General features: G+C 39.7%; 1 protein-coding gene across 2 annotated transcripts in view; it reads right to left on the bottom strand.

Annotated features, from left to right (window-relative positions):
• LOC133615286 (plexin-A1-like) overlaps positions 1–17956 on the bottom strand; it is an 811576-nt gene that overhangs the window by 148517 nt on the left and 645103 nt on the right. For both annotated transcript variants that reach the window (XM_061973784.2, XM_061973792.2), the window contains exons 16-17: positions 13862–14029; positions 3784–3877 (exon numbers count right to left, since the gene is read on the bottom strand). In XM_061973784.2, coding sequence (XP_061829768.2) covers positions 3784–3877; positions 13862–14029 — 262 coding nt within the window. The remainder of the gene's footprint in view (positions 1–3783; positions 3878–13861; positions 14030–17956) is intronic.

The following is a 17956-nucleotide window of genomic DNA, read 5'->3' as shown; positions in this document are numbered from 1 at the left end:
TCTAATATATCGAAAAGATGGTCTTATTACAAGAACATTTGAAAAAATATATGAATAAGAAGACATAATGAACCTTTTTGAGCAAGGTGAAATTCCTTACAAAAGAGACTCGGTAGTGTTGTCTCGATTATTGCAATGTATTATTTTCGGGTCTCTCTATGTCTAGCATTAAAAGATTACAGTTGGTACAAAATGCGGCTGCTAGACTTTTGACAAAAACAAGAAAGTTTGATCATATTACGCCTATACCAGTGACGTGCAGTCACTAGAGGCAGGTGAGGCGGGGCCTCACCTGCCATCATGGAAAGAAAAAAAAAGTAAAAAAAAAAAAAAATAATAATTAAATTGTTATATGTATCCAGTGATTATACTATAAAGTTATTTTCCATTTAACTTCACCAGTTTTAGATTATTTTTATTCAAAATCGCTGAATTTTTACATTTGTCGTTCAAATACTGAGAAGAGACGGTGCAGTGATCAGCAGCCAGTTGAGGCACGTCACTCAGTGCCTCAACATGGATTCCGGACTCGGCTAACTGCTGGCCTGCTGTGCAGTGAGATTGTATTGCTATATGAATTATATTATACATTTCCATAGTTTAGTTAGCTGAGGTATATAATGTACAGTGTATTTTGTCAACAACTGTATGTGTGTAACGTATTTCTTGTGCTGAGCGATCATAAAACTGCTGCAAAGACGCACTGGCTGAGGCTCGCCTCCTGCACCCCCGCCGTAGAATTGTTGTATCAACTAAAGCCCACACTTAAACTTTCCACGTGCAAGATTGAATCTATTTAAAAAAGTTATTTCAAAAGAAGCCAAAAATGCAAAAACAATAGTGTTCGTGTTGGATGAGTTGTGAATGACTGCAGGGCCACAACATTAGGTACACCTGCAGACTGCAGGTGTACCTAATTCACAACTCCTCCAACACAAACATTATTGTTTTTGCACTTTTTGGCTTCTTATTAAATAACTTTTGTAACCTATTTTCATGGGCTTTCCTCTTTGTGATGTTAAGTTCCTGTTATGCGCTGTTATACAGTATATGCCTTGAGCTCTTATTTTTCCAAGCCTTGATGCTAAGTGCCAAGCAGGGAAGAATGCTGGTATGATCTTTTAAACATAACCCGTTAACTGCTGCCAATCAAATGGTGAATAAGATACTCTTTAGGGTTCATATGTTTGTAAATCTGACTGTGATGAAGTCAGTGCCTCACCAGCCATCAACCTCACCGCACGTCACTGGACTATACTGTATATACCTTATATACATACATATATATATATATATATATATATATATATATATATATATATATATATATATATATATATACATATATATATATATATATATATATATTTATATACATAATAGTGACTCAAACTGACTCAAACTCAGATAAGATTCACAATTAGTTTAGGTCAGGTGTCGGCAACCCGCGGCGCTAAAGAGACGCCGCCCTAGTGGCTCTCTGGAGCTTTTTCAAAAATGTATGAAAAATGGAAAAAGATGAGGGGAAAAAAATATATTTTTTGTTTAAATATGGTTTCCGTAGGAGGACAAACATGACACAAACCTCCCTAATTGTTATAAAGCACACTGTTTGTATTAAACATGCTTCACTGATTCGAGTATTTGACGAGCGCCGTTCTGTCCTACTAATTTTGGCGGTCCTTGAACTCACCGCAGTTTGTTTACATGTATAACTTTCTCCGACTTTCTAGGACGTGTTTTATGCCACTTCTTTTTCTGTCTCATTTTGTCCACCAAACTTTTAACGTTGCGCATGAATGCACAAAGGTGAGTTTTGTTGATGTTATTGACAGAGGTGGGTAGTAACGCGCTACATTTACTCCGTTACATCTACTTGAGTAACTTTTGGGATAAATTGTACTTCTAAGAGTAGTTTTAATGCAACATACTTTTACTTTTACTAAAGTATATTTATAGAGAAGGAACGCTACTTTTACTCCGCTACTTTTATCTACATTCAGCTCACTACTTGCTACTAATTTTTATCGATCTGTTAATGCACGCTTTGTTTGTTTTGGTCTGTCAGACAGACCTTCAAAGTGTCTGCCTTACTGGTGACGTTTCACTTCGTTCCACCAATCAGATGCAGTCACTGGTGACGTTGGACCAATCAAACAGAGCCAGGTGGTCACATGACCTGACTTAAACAAGTTGAAAAACTTATTGGGGTGTTACCATTTAGTGGTCAATTGTACGGAATATGTACTGTACTGTGCAATCTAATAATAAAAGTTCCAATCAATCAATCAAAAGTGTGAAGGAAAAAAGATACTTTTTTATTTCAACCGTACATCCCGTCAAAAGCCTAAAGACTGACCGCACATGAGGACGTTCCTGTCTTCACAATAAAAGTGCCGCTCCATCGCGCCTGCGCTTTCAAAACAAGAGTCTCCGAAAGCCAGCGCAAACAAGCTAGCAAGCTACGGAGTTTGACGCCAATATATTTCTTGTAAAGTGTATAAAAACGAATATGGAAGCTGGACAAATAAGATGCCAAAAACCCACCACTTTCATGCGGTATTAGACAGAAAGGAGGAACTTTTCTTCTCCTCCATTTGTAAAACGTGGACGTTATAATCACAACTGTCTGATTACAATCAACGCAGGTCATCAGAATCAGGTAATACACCAACTTATATTCTTGTCTTCATGAAAGAAAGGAATCTATATGTTAAACATGCATGTATATTCATTAAAACACCTTTAACAGGTAAACAAAAACAGCAAAAATAAAAAAATATAAATTATATACTGTATATATCAATGTATATGTATGTATATATATATATATATATATATATATATATATATATATATATATATGATATGATATGAGTGTGTATGTTACTCATCAGTTACTCAGTACTTGAGTAGTTTTTTCACAACATACTTTTTACTTTTACTCAAGTAAATATTTGGGTGACTACTCCTTACTTTTACTTGAGTAATAAATCTCTAAAGTAACAGTACTCTTACTTGAGTACAATTCCTGGCTACTCTACCCACCTCTGGTTATTGACTTCTATGGAGTGCTAATCAGACATATTTGGTCACTGCATAACTGCAAGCTAATCGATGCTAACATGCTTTTTGTACATATTGCATCATTATGCCTCATCTGTAGGTCATTTAGTTTCATTTAAGTCATCTCAATTTAACGTATATCTCATGACACACTATATGTATGTAATATGGCTTTTAATTTGTTGCGGCTCCAGACAGATTTGTTTTTGTATTTTTGATCCAATATGGCTCTTTCAACATTTTGAGTTGCCGACCCCTGGTTTAGGTTAAACAAAACTAAAAACACATTTTCTGTACTAAACCAATTCAAAAGCATCTAAAAAAAAAAAAAAAAAAAAAACCTTCCCTTTTCTCCCACAACATTTCCTTCCTTGTTCGTCTTTTGTCTTGACAAAAACAAGCGTGTGTCACTGTGACATTTCTAGCAGCCTTTTGGTAGAAACTTCCAAAAAAAGACACCTTGAGCAGGAGAAGTAGTAAAAGTGATGTCTGTGCTGCGTAAATGTGATGGATAATACGTGTTGCAGTGTAAATAATGGATGTGTGGAGAACATACGCAGGTATTTGAGCTCGCTGTTTTTTCTTCTTAAATTCATAATTCAGACTTTTGTTGGGATGTGGGATAAGGTCAATAATTCAAGCTGGTATTTAACATTTATAGTCGGTTCAGAGTAGCTTCCCTTGTAAGGACGTAGTGTGTGTGACAATAATACTCACATGGAAAGACTCAGCCTGCCCATATTTGGCCCTGATCTTTGGCTCTCTGATGGTTGCCAGGTTGGTTCCGCTCACTGTAAGCAGAGTTCCACCACTGCAGGAAGACAAGATGAAGCATTTCATCAATTCAAGATCCAAAATAACACGTGATAGATATAAAATGGTGTGTTCTTTTAGTGCAGTGTTTTTCAACCAGTGTGCAGTGAGAGATAATGTCAGTGTTAAAAATATTTTTTGCACACCAGTGATTATAATCCGCAAATAATGTGTTGTTGTTAAGTGTCGGTGCTGTCTAGAGCTGGGCAGAGTAACCGTGTAATACTCTTCCATATCAGTAGGTGGCAGCAGGTAGCTAATTGCTTTGTAAATGTCGGGAACATTGTTTGTCGTGATCACAATATGCAGACGACGGCGGGAGGCAGTGTGCAGGTAAAAAGGTATCTAAACTAAAAATAAACAAAAGGCAAGTGCCGCTAAGAAAAGGCATTGAAGGTTAGGAAAGGCTATGCAGAACCAAACTAATACTGAACTGGCTGCAAAGTAGACAAAAACGGAATGCTGGACGACCGCAAAGACTTACAGCGTGTGGCGCAGCAGTACGTGACATGACAATCAACAACAAAATAGGAAACACTACACACAGGAAAACCCCAAAAAAACTCGAAATAAGTCACGGCGTGATGTGACGGGTGGTGACAGTACACCTACTTTGAAATGAGCTATAGTGATGCATGCTTGGTTATGGTTTGCATTTATATCCAACAATTACGAGAACTACTTTTTACTGTCAATATCGGCTGCTGAGTTTAATTTTTTTTTATGTTTTCCGCTAGTGGTGTGCCTCGGGATTTTTCCAATGAAAAAAAATGTGCCTTGGCTCGAAAAAAGGTTGAAAAACACTGTTTTAGTGGATCTACTAAGACCGCATGTCATACTTGCCAAACCTCCCGGATTTTCCGGGAGACTCCCGAAATTCAGCGCCTCTCCCGAAAACCTCCCGGGACAAATTTTCTCCCGAAAATCTCCCGAAATTCAGGCGGACTCAGGTCCTCATTAACCCACAATATAACCAGCATACCTGCCCAATCACGTTATAACTGTAGAATGATGGAGGGCGAGTTCTTGGTTTCTTATGTTGGTTTATTGTTAGGCAGTTTCATTAACGTCCTCCCAGCGCGGCAACAACACACAACAACAGCAGTCACGTTTTTGTATACCGTAAAGCAGTTCGTCTGCCGTAAACAGCAATGTTGTGACACTCGTAAACAGGACAATACTGCCATCTAGTGTTATGTGTGTGTATATGTGTACATAAATGAACACTGAAATTCAAGTATTTATTTTTTATATATATATACATACATATAATAAAATTAATATATATATACATATAATAAAATAAATATATATATATATATATATATATATATATATATATATATATAGCTAGAATTCACTGAACGTCAAGTATTTGTTTATATATATATATATATATATATATATATATATATATATATATATATATATACGAAATACTTGACTTGGTGAATTCTAGCTGTAAATATACTCCTCCCCTTTTAGCCACGCCCCCGACCACGCCCCCTTCTACCCCGACCACGCCCACCCCCACCTCCCGAAATTGGAGGTCTCAAGGTTGGCAAGTATGCCGCATGTACAATTGGTAAGTGCAAAAGTGGTGCAGACCGCCCTATTTAAAAGAGGACGTGGTGTGCACGGCACTCATGTCCCTCCCCATTCACTATACCAGTGTTTTTCAACCTTTTTTTTTAGCCAAGGCACATTTTTTTCATTAAAAAAATATGGAGGCACAGCACCAGCAGAAAAGGTTCAACAATGAAACTCCACCAGGTTGAAATGCCTTATTTTGAGTTTGTTGTTGTTTCCTGTGTGTTGTGCTTTAGTTCCTGCCTTGCGCTGTTATTTTGGTGACTCTTCCTGTTTTGATGCCTTCCTTTGAGTGCTATTGACCGCACCTGCTTTGTTTTTCGCAATCAAGACTCTTTTAAGTTGTGCGTACGCTATCCTTCTTTGTTGATTGTCATGTCATGTACGGGATGTGCTTTGTGGACGTCGTCTTTGCTCCACACGCTGTAAGTTTTTGCTGTCGTCCAGAATTCTGTGTTTGTTGACTTTGTAGCCAGTTCAGATTTGCTTTTGTTTTACATAGCCATTCCTATGCTTCAGTGCCTTTTCCTAGCGGGACTTGCCTTGTTATTTTTTGGTTTAAGCGTTACATACCTTTTTTTACCTGCACGCTGTCTCCCGCTGTGCTCTGCATATTGGGATCACGACAAACCATCCTCGACGCGTTCCGACTTCTACAAAGCAACGCTGCCACCTACTGGTACGGAGTATTACAAGATGACCCTGCCAAGCTCTACACAGCACAGGCACTAGACAACGGCACATTGTTATGATTATTGATTTGCAAAAAATATTTTTTGGACCGATTAGGTGAAATTGCATAATCCCCACCTCATGGCAGGGCCAACACAGATAGACAGACAACATTCTCTTATTACTATAATCAAATGACAGCAGTCATTTCCATTTGTAATATAAGTGTTTAGGCCCACTTACAATGACAATAACAACAAATATTGTTTTTCATGAGCTGTGTACTTGTATTGTTTGTCTGGGTGGAGGTCCTGCTTTGGAAATAATTTGTACCTCCTTTCAGACATTGCATTTAGTTCCCATTAAAACATTCACATGTTGCACAATGAGATGTAAGCAGGGGATCATGTGTACATTCCTGCAACTTCCTGTTTGTAAAAAATATATTTTTATTAGTATTTATGTAATATACCAACAGCATTTCATGATTAATATTTATAAATTAAGATTCTTAATAAATGACACTAGAATAAGCACACATTTGATTGGTAAATCATAGTGTAACGACCTGGAATGACACTTTATGTGTGGTGTTGGAGTTGTCCGATTTTTTGTGTGTCTGTAAACGCATCACTGGCTAAGTGCCATATGTGCATGTGTTGGCGCAAGTGAGAAAGAGCGAGCGGCTGCTGTTGATATAACAAAGTTGCTTTTGGTCTGGTTTGTACTGCAGAAATAAATGATAATGATAAATGGGTTATACTTGTATAGCGCTTTTCTACCTTCAAGGTACTCAAAGCGCTTTGAAAGTATTACCACATTCACCCATTCACACACACATTCACACACTGATGGCGGGAGCTGCCATGCAAGGCGCTAACCAGCAGCCATCAGGAGCAATGGTGAAGTGTCTTGCCCAAGGACACAATGGACGTGATGACCACTTTTGCTAGATATCCTTTTTTTTACTAATGTTTTGGTGATGTGTTTATGGCCGACAATAAAGAGTTTTGCTCAGTAAAGTGATGGATGGAATTCATGTCCTCAAAGCGTCTCGACAGACGTCACAATATTTGAACAATGATGACGAAAACTGTTTTCTCTGTCGTGTCCGTGTGTCGAAAATTGTTATGCGCTTATTTTTTTATTTGATTTTGTGCGTGGCGTAGAATTGCCGTGCGCAGAGGACGCTTGAGCAGTGCGCAATTGCACAGGCGCGCACCTTAGAGGGAAAGTTGGTTGTGAATTAGCTTTGGTTACAAACACTATGATTCATACCTTGGATAACTGTTTCAGGGGGTAGGGGGGGGGGGTTGATGTGTGAGGGAGCAGGGTTGGGGTGGGGGCGGGGTTTGGTGGTAGCAGGGGTGTATAATGTAGCCCGGAAGAGTCAGGGCTGCATGGGATTCTGGGTATTTGTTCTGTTGTGTTTATGTTGTGTTAAGGTGCAGATGTTTTCCCGAAATGTGTTTGTCATTCTTGTTTGGTTTTGGTTCAAAGTGTGGCGCATTATTAGTAAGAGTGTTAAAGTTGTTTTATATGGCCACCGTCAGTGTAACCTGTGTGGCTGTTGACCAAGTATGCATTGCTGTCACTTACGTGAGCAAGCAGAAGATGCATTTAACAAGGGGCTGAGCTGGCACGTTGTTTATACAGATTGTAGAGGCTGCTAAATGTTGTACCATCATGGCACACCCTTATTATTATTGTAAGGGTGAAAATGGGAGAATATTAATCCCGGGTGTTTTCTGCGAGAGGCACTGAAATTCGGAAATCTCCCGGGAAAATCGGGGGGGGGGTTAGATAAAGGGACAGTGAGATGGATGGATGAAGAGGATCTTAGGGAACGTGAGGGTGTGGCGACATGGATCAGGTCAGAGAGATATGATGGAGAGACGTTATGGATGGCTTTGAAAGTGAGGAGAATTATTGATGGGTAGTGTCGGAGGCAGATATTTAAATATATCTGAATTTAAGTGTTACTTCTTTTATTTAATAGTCATATTTGAAAACAGCTCGTGTTTTTCCATTTGTTCTCTTTCTGTTTTGTCTGCAAGTAAACTGTGTGTGTTAACCTTGAAGCTTTGGAATGTTAGAAAGAGCGATAATGGGCATTTGTTTTGGCTAGAGAGACATGACTGCCAGGGACTTAAGAGGGGAGAGGGTTTGGTCGGGTGGGGGGAAGACCATCTTGGCGACGCAATTGAATGTTCTATGCTGGACTGGTCTGAATGTATATATGCAATACCTATTCTGTCTCTGGTGGTTTTTCTACTCAGCTTTAAGTGTCGTAAAGAGCTTGGGAGCGAACTTGTGACTTGAATTCCCTGGGAGGAACAACTGGTCCAAAACGCAACAGTAGCCAGTGGAGTTGCTGCAGAACAGGGCTGATGTGCTGGATAGAAGGGGTTCTGGTGATTATCCGGGCTGCAGAGTTCTGGAGAAGCTGAAGTTTGTGAAGTGACTTGTGAGGGAGACCAAACAGGAGAGAGTGCGACTTATATATGTTTTTTTCCTTCTTTATTATGCATTTTCGGCCGGAGCGACTTATACTCCGGAGCGACTTATAGTCCGAAAAATACTGTAGTTATTTTCCTTTGTGCTCTTATTTTGGTTCTATTTCTTGTTGGTTTTGCTGCACCTTCACTGTCTGTTTACGCCTTCCTGCCAGCGCACCTGTTTTTTAATTTCTAATCAAGTCTACTTAGGTCATACTTGCCAACCCTCCCAAATTTTCCGGGAGACTCCCCGAAATTCAGCACCTCTCCCGAAAACCTCCCGGGACAAATATTCTCCCGAAAATCTCCCGATTTTCAGCCGGAGCTGGAGGCCACGCCCCCTCCAGCTCCATGCGGACCTGAGTGAGGACAGCCTTTTTTCAAGACGGGAGGACAACAGGGTGACAAGAAGTAAATCATCCAGACTAGAGATAAATTGTACCTAAAAATAAATATATTTATTAATTAAAAAAACAAAAAAAACCTCAATAAATGTTTACTATATTTTGCTAAAAACATCAAAATTAATTGTATTTTTATTTGTATTTTTTCTGACTCCTTATTACATCCAGCCATAGAATTATACATTAAAATAAACTTATTTCAAATAATTAATTTTAAATTATCATAATAATTCATTTAAAATGACCATATTTAATTAATAAAATAATTGCTTGTTTATCAACAACTTTAGCATTTTATTCATTACATTTTGAAGCTCTCAGAAGCCAAGTTATGTTATATTCCTTAATATTTATTTATGCAAGTTTGAAGTATCAATTATCTAAACACAGTTTTGTTTGCATATTTTCAGGATATATATATATATATATATATATATATATATATCAGGATATATATATATATATATATATATATATATATGTATTCAACAAGAACAACATTAAATTGCGCTACAGCTGCATGAACAATATACGACAAATCATCTCAAACCACAACAAAACAATTGCAAATGAGCCGTCGACCCCCAGACAGAGCGACTCCAAAACCAACAAAGCATGTAACTGTCGAAAGAAACCTGATTGCCCCCTCAACGGGGGGTGCTTACAAACATCAGTTGTCTACCAATCTAAGGTAATACGCAAGGACATTAACACATCCGACACATATGTAGGATTAACCGAGGGTGAATTCAAAACCAGATGGAACAATCACAAGGCTTCTTTCAGGAACAAAAACCTGCGAAATACCACAGAACTCAGCAAACACATTTGGGACCTCAAAGACAATAATGTTGAATATTCAATAACATGGTAAATTCTTGCATCCAGCACACCTTACAATAGTGGTAATAAAAGATGCAACCTATGCTTGAAAGAGAAACTGTTTATTATTTACCGTCCAGACCTGTCATCCCTCAACAAGCGCAGCGAAATTGTAACAACATGCCGCCATAGACGGAAACACCTACTAGGTAACACATGAGCCAATCACCACGCCCCTAGGCCAGCCTGTACCCACCCACTCTGTGCCCTATATAAACCATGGTATGCGAATGCTCCCATTAAAATCTCCTGATGATTGAGGGTACCCCCCCTCATGAAACAGGCCTGTAGAGATGAAATAGCCTTGTGATTTTTTTTTTCCCACACATACATATTTTGCGCTCTACTACGGTATCGAGCACTATTTTTTGGATAAACTTATTAAGACATATATATATATATATATATATATGAAATACTTGACTTGGTGAATTCTAGCTGTCAATATACTCCTCCCCTTTTAACCACGTCCCCAACCACGCCCCGCTCCACCCCCGACCACGCCCCTCACCCCCCCACCTCCCGAAATCGTAGGTCTCAAGGTTGGCAAGTATGACTTAGGTTCACCTGTTGCTCCTTGCCAGCGCTGGATGTTTGCCTTTTTGTCAGCGTGCCGGAGTTACTCTGCTGCCAACTCCATGCCTGGCACTACGAGCCTTTTCTTTCTGCTCTTTTTTCCCCTCTCCAAGTAAAACTCTTCGACCTGCACGCCGCCTTCTGTCACTGCATCCTGGGGTCACGCCACCAGGCATCATGGTACAATATGAGTGCAGAACACAAAAGTCCCATTATCGACTATTCTGCTTTACAAACTATAAGCACATTACTTATGTGTGCACTCAATGATAATTGATCATGCATTCGCTGCCAATAGGCATGAGGCCATTAAAGAGAAGTTTAAAAGTAAGCAATACAAAAGACGCCACTGCAGATACATACGGCTTCAATTTGGAAGAACTGAAAAGAACTGACGTGAGTAGCAAAAAGGACCAGAAGTGGCTTCTCTAACCTTCAGTCTTTCCTCTTTTGGATCCCCAAATGAACACTTGTCATTGACTTATTTGAAGTGCTCTGTCTTCATCTAAATGGTTCTTCATCCCACTTGTACCATGATGGCACACTAGACCCCGCCGCTTCCAGCCCCCATCGCTTTAAACGCTTTTCATCACTCATCAGCGCTCCAGCAAAGTGCCAATTCTCCGCCGGCACGCCAAAAAAAAAAAAAAAAAAAAAAGGCAGACAATGAGGCAGAGATGATCCAATGTGATTTCACGTCTAATCGTCATGGTCATACTTTGCTCGAGTGTGACGGTGACACTGTCAGAAACATGTCCGCTAAATGAATGTGTGCTATCATTTTCCACGAGGGTGTGTTTTCTTAAACCAGGGGTCGGCAACCTTTACCAGTCAAAGAGCCACTGACGGTGGCGGTATTAAAAACTTTAACACTCTTACTAATAATGCGCCACACTGTGAACCCACACCAAACAAGAATGACAAACACATTTCGGGAGAACATCTGCACAGTAACACAACATAAACACAACAGGACAAATACCCAGAATCCCATGCAGCCCTAACTCTTCCAGGCTACATTTTACACCCCCACTACCAAACCCCGCACACCTTAACCGCCGCACAGAGGATTGGGGTGGGGGCGGGGTTTGGTGGTAGCAGGTAACATGCTATTTACACTAACTGTATGTACTTATTGCATCATTATGCATTGTTTGTAGGTATATTTGAGCTCATTTAATTTCCTTAATGTCCTCGGTGTATTTAATTGGCATGTGCATGTCTCATGACACATTATCTGTACGTAATATTGGCTGCATTTCAGATAGTTGTTAGTGTGCCATGTTGTCCCAGACCACAGCAAACGTTACCCAGCTTGCAAAGATTGTAATAAATCCATTAGAACAGTGGTTCTCAAACTTTTTTGTCATCCCCCACTTTGGACAAGGGGGAGTTTTCAAGCCCCACCTGCCCCCATCGCCCCAACAGAGCGCTAATGCCAAGCTTTAACATTTTCAAATTTATTGAACATCAAGTTGTATACATTCGAACTCAATAACATAAAATAACATTAAGTTCAATAATAAATAAAATAACTGTGCAGCTGTGGTATAACTTGCATCAAGTTCAATAATAAATAAAATAACTTCCATCAAGTTCAATAATAAATAAAACAAAAGTGTTATAACTTGCATCAAGTTCAATAATAAATCAAAAAAAGTGTTATAACTTGCATCACGTTCAATAATAAATAAATAAAACTGTTATAACTTGCATCAAGTTCAATAATAAATCCAAAAAAGTGTTATAACTTGCATCACGTTCAGTAATAAATCAAAAAAGTGTTATAACTTGCATCAAGTTCAATAATAAATCAAACAAAAGTGTTATAACTTGCATCAAGTTCAATAATAAATCAAAAAAAGTGTTATAACTTGCATCAAGTTCAATAATAAAAAAAAGTGTTATAACTTGCATCACGTTCAATAATAAATCAAAAAAAGTGTTATAACTTGCATCAAGTTCAATAATAAATCCAATAACTTGCATCAAGTTCAATAATAAATCAAAAAAAGTGTTATAACTTGCATCAAGTTCAATAATAAATCAAAAAAAGTGTTATAACTTGCATCAAGTTCAATAATAAATAAAACAAAAGTGTTATAACGTGCATCAAGTTCAATAATAAATCAAATAACTTGCATCAAGTTCAATAATAAATACAATAAAAGTGCCACTTTGCAATCTTTGCAAAAAAAAAAGGAGGAGCTATGCATTTGGCAAGACAGGGCAAGTGACAGCACTTTCCCTCAGGAGAGCCACCTTGCTTCACTGTGAAACAGCACGGCTGTATGATCAGCTCCCATTTCCTCACACAGTGCAGAGAACAGTCGCGCTTTCAGTGGTCGTGTTTTGATCAAATGTACCGCGCTCACAACATCTGTTAAAACCTCATTGAGTTCGGGGCTGAGCTGTTTCCCGGTGAATGACACAGTGTGTGCCCGTCACATTTTTGTTTCTCTGCAGGCGCTGGCTCTGGCTCGACGACCTTTGAGGTGCGAGTCACAAATGTATATATTTGTGTAATTGTGATCCACACATTAGCCTGCTACCCATCCGCTCGAAAGTTTGTTCCGCTTAGCCCCGCCCCCATTAGTTACTGTTGCTATGTCTGTCAAACTTTCGCTCGTACCGAGAAATATAAAGCCTACAGTAAAAATAAGTACCGGTAATTTCCATTTATTTATATAGCGGATTTCACAGACAGAATCACAAAGTGATTTACAATGTGTATAGAAAATGAAAGCATAGTAAAAAAAATAATCTAAAAATATAATAATTAAAAAAAAAATTTAAAGTGAAATTTCCTCCCGTTCCTCGCGCCCCACCTGTCATGTCTCTATTCCCCACCAGTGGGGCGCGCCCCACACTTTGAGAAACGCTGCATTAGAAGAAGACAACCTGCCGTTTCCTTCAACTTGGACTCGCACATCTATACCTTTGGCCATTCTAAGCCAAGTCATTTCCAGAAGTTATCTCATCCTGTGAGAAGCCTCAATTTTACTAATGATTTCCAATGTTGCAAAATGTGTAGAATAAATATTAAAATACAACATTTCTGTCAACGAATGTTTGCGTCAGCCTTTGATAGTAGGCTAATATAGACATTTGCTTTCATTATAACACTTTTATAAGGCTTTTAATTTTTTACGGCTCCAGACAGATATTTTTTTTTGTATTTTTGGTCCAAAATGGCTCTTTCAACATTTTGGGTCTAACGCAAGTGTCAACTCTCACCTGGAAATTCAAATTGCGGTGTGATCAGCTTTTGATGCGTCTTAAGATGTTTAGTTTTGATGCAATTTAACAGTATTTAGGACTTCATTATGCTTGAGTTCATTGTCGTCTCAGCACGCTTACCTGGCGATGCTCCAGTCGGGTTCAATCTTGAGCACGGTGGGGTCCTCGGTGTAGTTAAACTTCACCTCCGGGTTTCTGAGCTCAGCGTGGTCTATGTCCACCAGGACGGGCGTGCTTCCTGGTGCCAGGCCAGCTGGCGTTACGCACACAATCTCGTGGGCGTTCCTCCTAGATTGGACGGACAAACATGGGGCAGATGGCAGTTTGATCCGATATCACAGTGGGGTTTTTGCAAAAGTTTTTAAACCAAAGAAAAACATGTTCTTTAACCCGCTAAAACAAGGTCAGGTACGTTCAAAGGCACACTTTTTTTCCCTACCTGATTGTGTTCGAATAATACATGCCTCTAAATTATGTCAATCAATCAAAGTTTTTTTGTATAGCCATTAATATACACTATGTTTATCCACATTTTTTTGTGTGTTTAAATATTTTTTTTTTAGATATTGATTTCTTACATTTGTAATATTTTATGTACAGGTAAAAGCCAGTAAATTAGAATATTTTGAAAAACTTGATTTATTTCAGTAATTGCATTCAAAAGGTGTAACTTGTACATTATATTTATTCATTGCACACAGACTGATGCATTCAAATGTTTATTTCATTTAATTTTGATGATTTGAAGTGGCAACAAATGAAAATCCAAAATTCCGTGTGTCACAAAATTAGAATATTACTTAAGGCTAATACAAAAAAGGGATTTTTAGAAATGTTGGCCAACTGAAAAGTATGAAAATGAAAAATATGAGCATGTACAATACTCAATACTTGGTTGGAGCTCCTTTTGCCTCAATTACTGCGTTAATGCGGCGTGGCATGGAGTCGATGAGTTTCTGGCACTGCTCAGGTGTTATGAGAGCCCAGGTTGCTCTGATAGTGGCCTTCAACTCTTCTGCGTTTTTGGGTCTGGCATTCTGCATCTTCCTTTTCACAATACCCCACAGATTTTCTATGGGGCTAAGGTCAGGGGAGTTGGCGGGCCAATTTAGAACAGAAATACCATGGTCCGTAAACCAGGCACGGGTAGATTTTGCGCTGTGTGCAGGCGCCAAGTCCTGTTGGAACTTGAAATCTTCATCTCCATAGAGCAGGTCAGCAGCAGGAAGCATGAAGTGCTCTAAAACTTGCTGGTAGACGGCTGCGTTGACCCTGGATCTCAGGAAACAGAGTGGACCGACACCAGCAGATGACATGGCACCCCAAACCATCACTGATGGTGGAAACTTTACACTAGACTTCAGGCAACGTGGATCCTGTGCCTCTCCTGTCTTCCTCCAGACTCTGGGACCTCGATTTCCAAAGGAAATGCAAAATTTGCATGGTTGGGTGATGGTTTGGGGTGCCATGTCATCTGCTGGTGTCAGTCCACTCTGTTTCCTGAGATCCAGGGTCAACGCAGCCGTCTACCAGCAAGTTTTAGAGCACTTCATGCTTCCTGCTGCTGACCTGCTCTATGGAGATGGAGATTTCAAGTTCCAACAGGACTTGGCGCCTGCACACAGCGCAAAATCTACTCGTGCCTGGTTTACGGACCATGGTATTTCTGTTCTAAATTGGCCCGCCAACTCCCCTGACCTTAGCCCCATAGAAAATCTGTGGGGTATTGTGAAAAGGAAGATGCAGAATGCCAGACCCAAAAACGCAGAAGAGTTGAAGGCCACTATCAGAGCAACCTGGGCTCTCATAACACCTGAGCAGTGCCAGAAACTCATCGACTCCATGCCACGCCGCATTAACGCAGTAATTGAGGCAAAAGGAGCTCCAACCAAGTATTGAGTATTGTACATGCTCATATTTTTCATTTTCATACTTTTCAGTTGGCCAACATTTCTAAAAATCCCTTTTTTGTATTAGCCTTAAGTAATATTCTAATTTTGTGACACACGGAATTTTGGATTTTCATTTGTTGCCACTTCAAATCATCAAAATGAAATGAAATAAACATTTGAATGCATCAGTCTGTGTGCAATGAATAAATATAATGTACAAGTTACACCTTTTGAATGCAATTACTGAAATAAATCAAGTTTTTCAAAATATTCTAATTTACTGGCTTCTACCTGTATATGTAACCCGCCTGGTTCAGTCCATTCTTTTCTGGTCCGTCCGGGACTCTAATCTGAGTAGCATGAGAGATAAGCGTGCAAGCTACCGAGCTAAAAAAAAAAACAGAGCTCTCAGCCCGATAGCCAGCACTGCTCTTAAAGATGTCAAGGAGAGAGGTTTAGCAATGTACACAACAGTTGGGGGAGGGAGGTTTTTTGAGTAAGTGTATCTAGTGTTTTTTATGTTGATTTAATGAAAAAAATATATATTTTAAAAATTAAAAAATTAAAAAACGATACCAATCATAAAAAAAACGATACCGATAATTTCCAATATTACATTTTAACGCATTTATCAGCCGATAATATCGGCCTGCCGATAAATTTCAGAGAATCTGGAGAAATCACTGCACGTAAGCAGCTAAGCCCGTGACCTTCGATCCCTCAGGCTGTACTGCATCAACAAGCGACATCAGTGTGTAAAGGATATCACCACATGGGCTCAGGAACACTTCAGAAAAACACTGTCAGTAACTACAGTTGGTCGCTACATCTGTAAGTGCAAGTTAAAACTCTCCTATGCAAGGCGAAAACCGTTTATCAACAACACCCAGAAACGCAGTCGGCTTCGCTGGGCCTGAGCTCATCTAAGATGGACTGATACAAAGTGGAAAACTGTTCTGTGGTCTGACGAGTCCACATTTCAAATTGTTTTTGGAAACTGTGGACGCCGTGTCCTCCGGACCAAAGAGGAAAAGAACCATCCGGATTGTTATAGGCGCAAAGTGTAAAAGCCAGCATGTGTGATGGTATGGGGGTGTATTAGTGCCTAAGACATGGGTAGCTTACACATCTGTGAAGGCGCCATTAATGCTGAAAGGTACATACAGGTTTTGGAGCCATCCAAGCAACGTTACCATGGACGCCCCTGCTTATTTCAGCAAGACAATGCCAAGCCACGTGTTACATCAACGTGGCTTCATAGTAAAAGAGTGCGGGTACTAGACTGGCCTGCCTGTAGTCCAGACCTGTCTCCCATTGACAATGTGTGGCGCATTATGAAGCCTTAAAATAGCACAACGGAGACCCCCGGACTGTTGAACAACTTAAGCTGTACATCAAGCAAGAATGGGAAAGAATTCCACCTGAGAAGCTTCAAAAATGTGTCTCCTCAGTTCCCGAGTGTTGTTAAAAGGAAAGGCCATGTAACACAGTGGTGAACATGCCCTTTCCCAACTACTTTGGCACGTGTTGCAGCCATGAATTTTTAAGTTAATTATTATTTGCAAAAATATCAAATATGTTGTCTTTGTAGTGCATTCAACTGAATATGAGTTGAAAATGATTTGCAAATCATTGTATTCCGTTAATATTTACATCTAACACAATTTTCCCAACTTATATGGAAACGGGGTTTGTATATAGGATGGAGATGGTTATACACATGCAGTATATGTGCAAATGTTCTATAATAATATAACATTAATGTGTCAAGGACGCTATTGAGTGCAGTTCCGCTAAACTAGGTACTATAAGTAAGAGACGTGGGCATGCATGCATTCAAACGTACTCCCCTATTGACAACCCAGGCTAAAGAAATCCACAATTCCCACCTTGCCATACACTTGTCACCATAGCAACCCCTTTTTTTAAAAGCCAGCAACCTTGATAAGATGCTCCAAACAGTGGAGGTCTGACAGATAAAGACGGGGTTGCGCTGCAGTGGAATCAGCCGGATTTACCGCCGCGCAGAAGCGACTGCAGCAGCATCAAAGCTCGCAGTAACAGTAGTGGCTTCAACACAGATTAGCAGCCGGCGGGCGGGCGGGCGGGCGGGCGGGGGGGGGGCGCTACGTTTGACATGCATGCAACTGTTGTGATAGCTGAGAATGCTTTTTTTTTTTTTTTCTGGGCTGCCTGAGATTAAAGGGGAAAAAAAATAAAGCTGTAGGCTGAGTGATGCGGCGTGGCTGCGAGTAACATTTACACACCTGCCAACTGGCGACACGGTTTTAGAAGCACACCTCATCGGGACATCACGACTCTC

Source organism: Nerophis lumbriciformis, linkage group LG01, assembly GCF_033978685.3.
Source record: "Nerophis lumbriciformis linkage group LG01, RoL_Nlum_v2.1, whole genome shotgun sequence".
In the NCBI taxonomy this organism is placed as follows: Eukaryota; Metazoa; Chordata; class Actinopteri; order Syngnathiformes; family Syngnathidae; genus Nerophis; species Nerophis lumbriciformis.
Note: the sequence above shows the minus strand (reverse complement) of the source record. Positions and strands in the feature narration are given on the sequence as shown.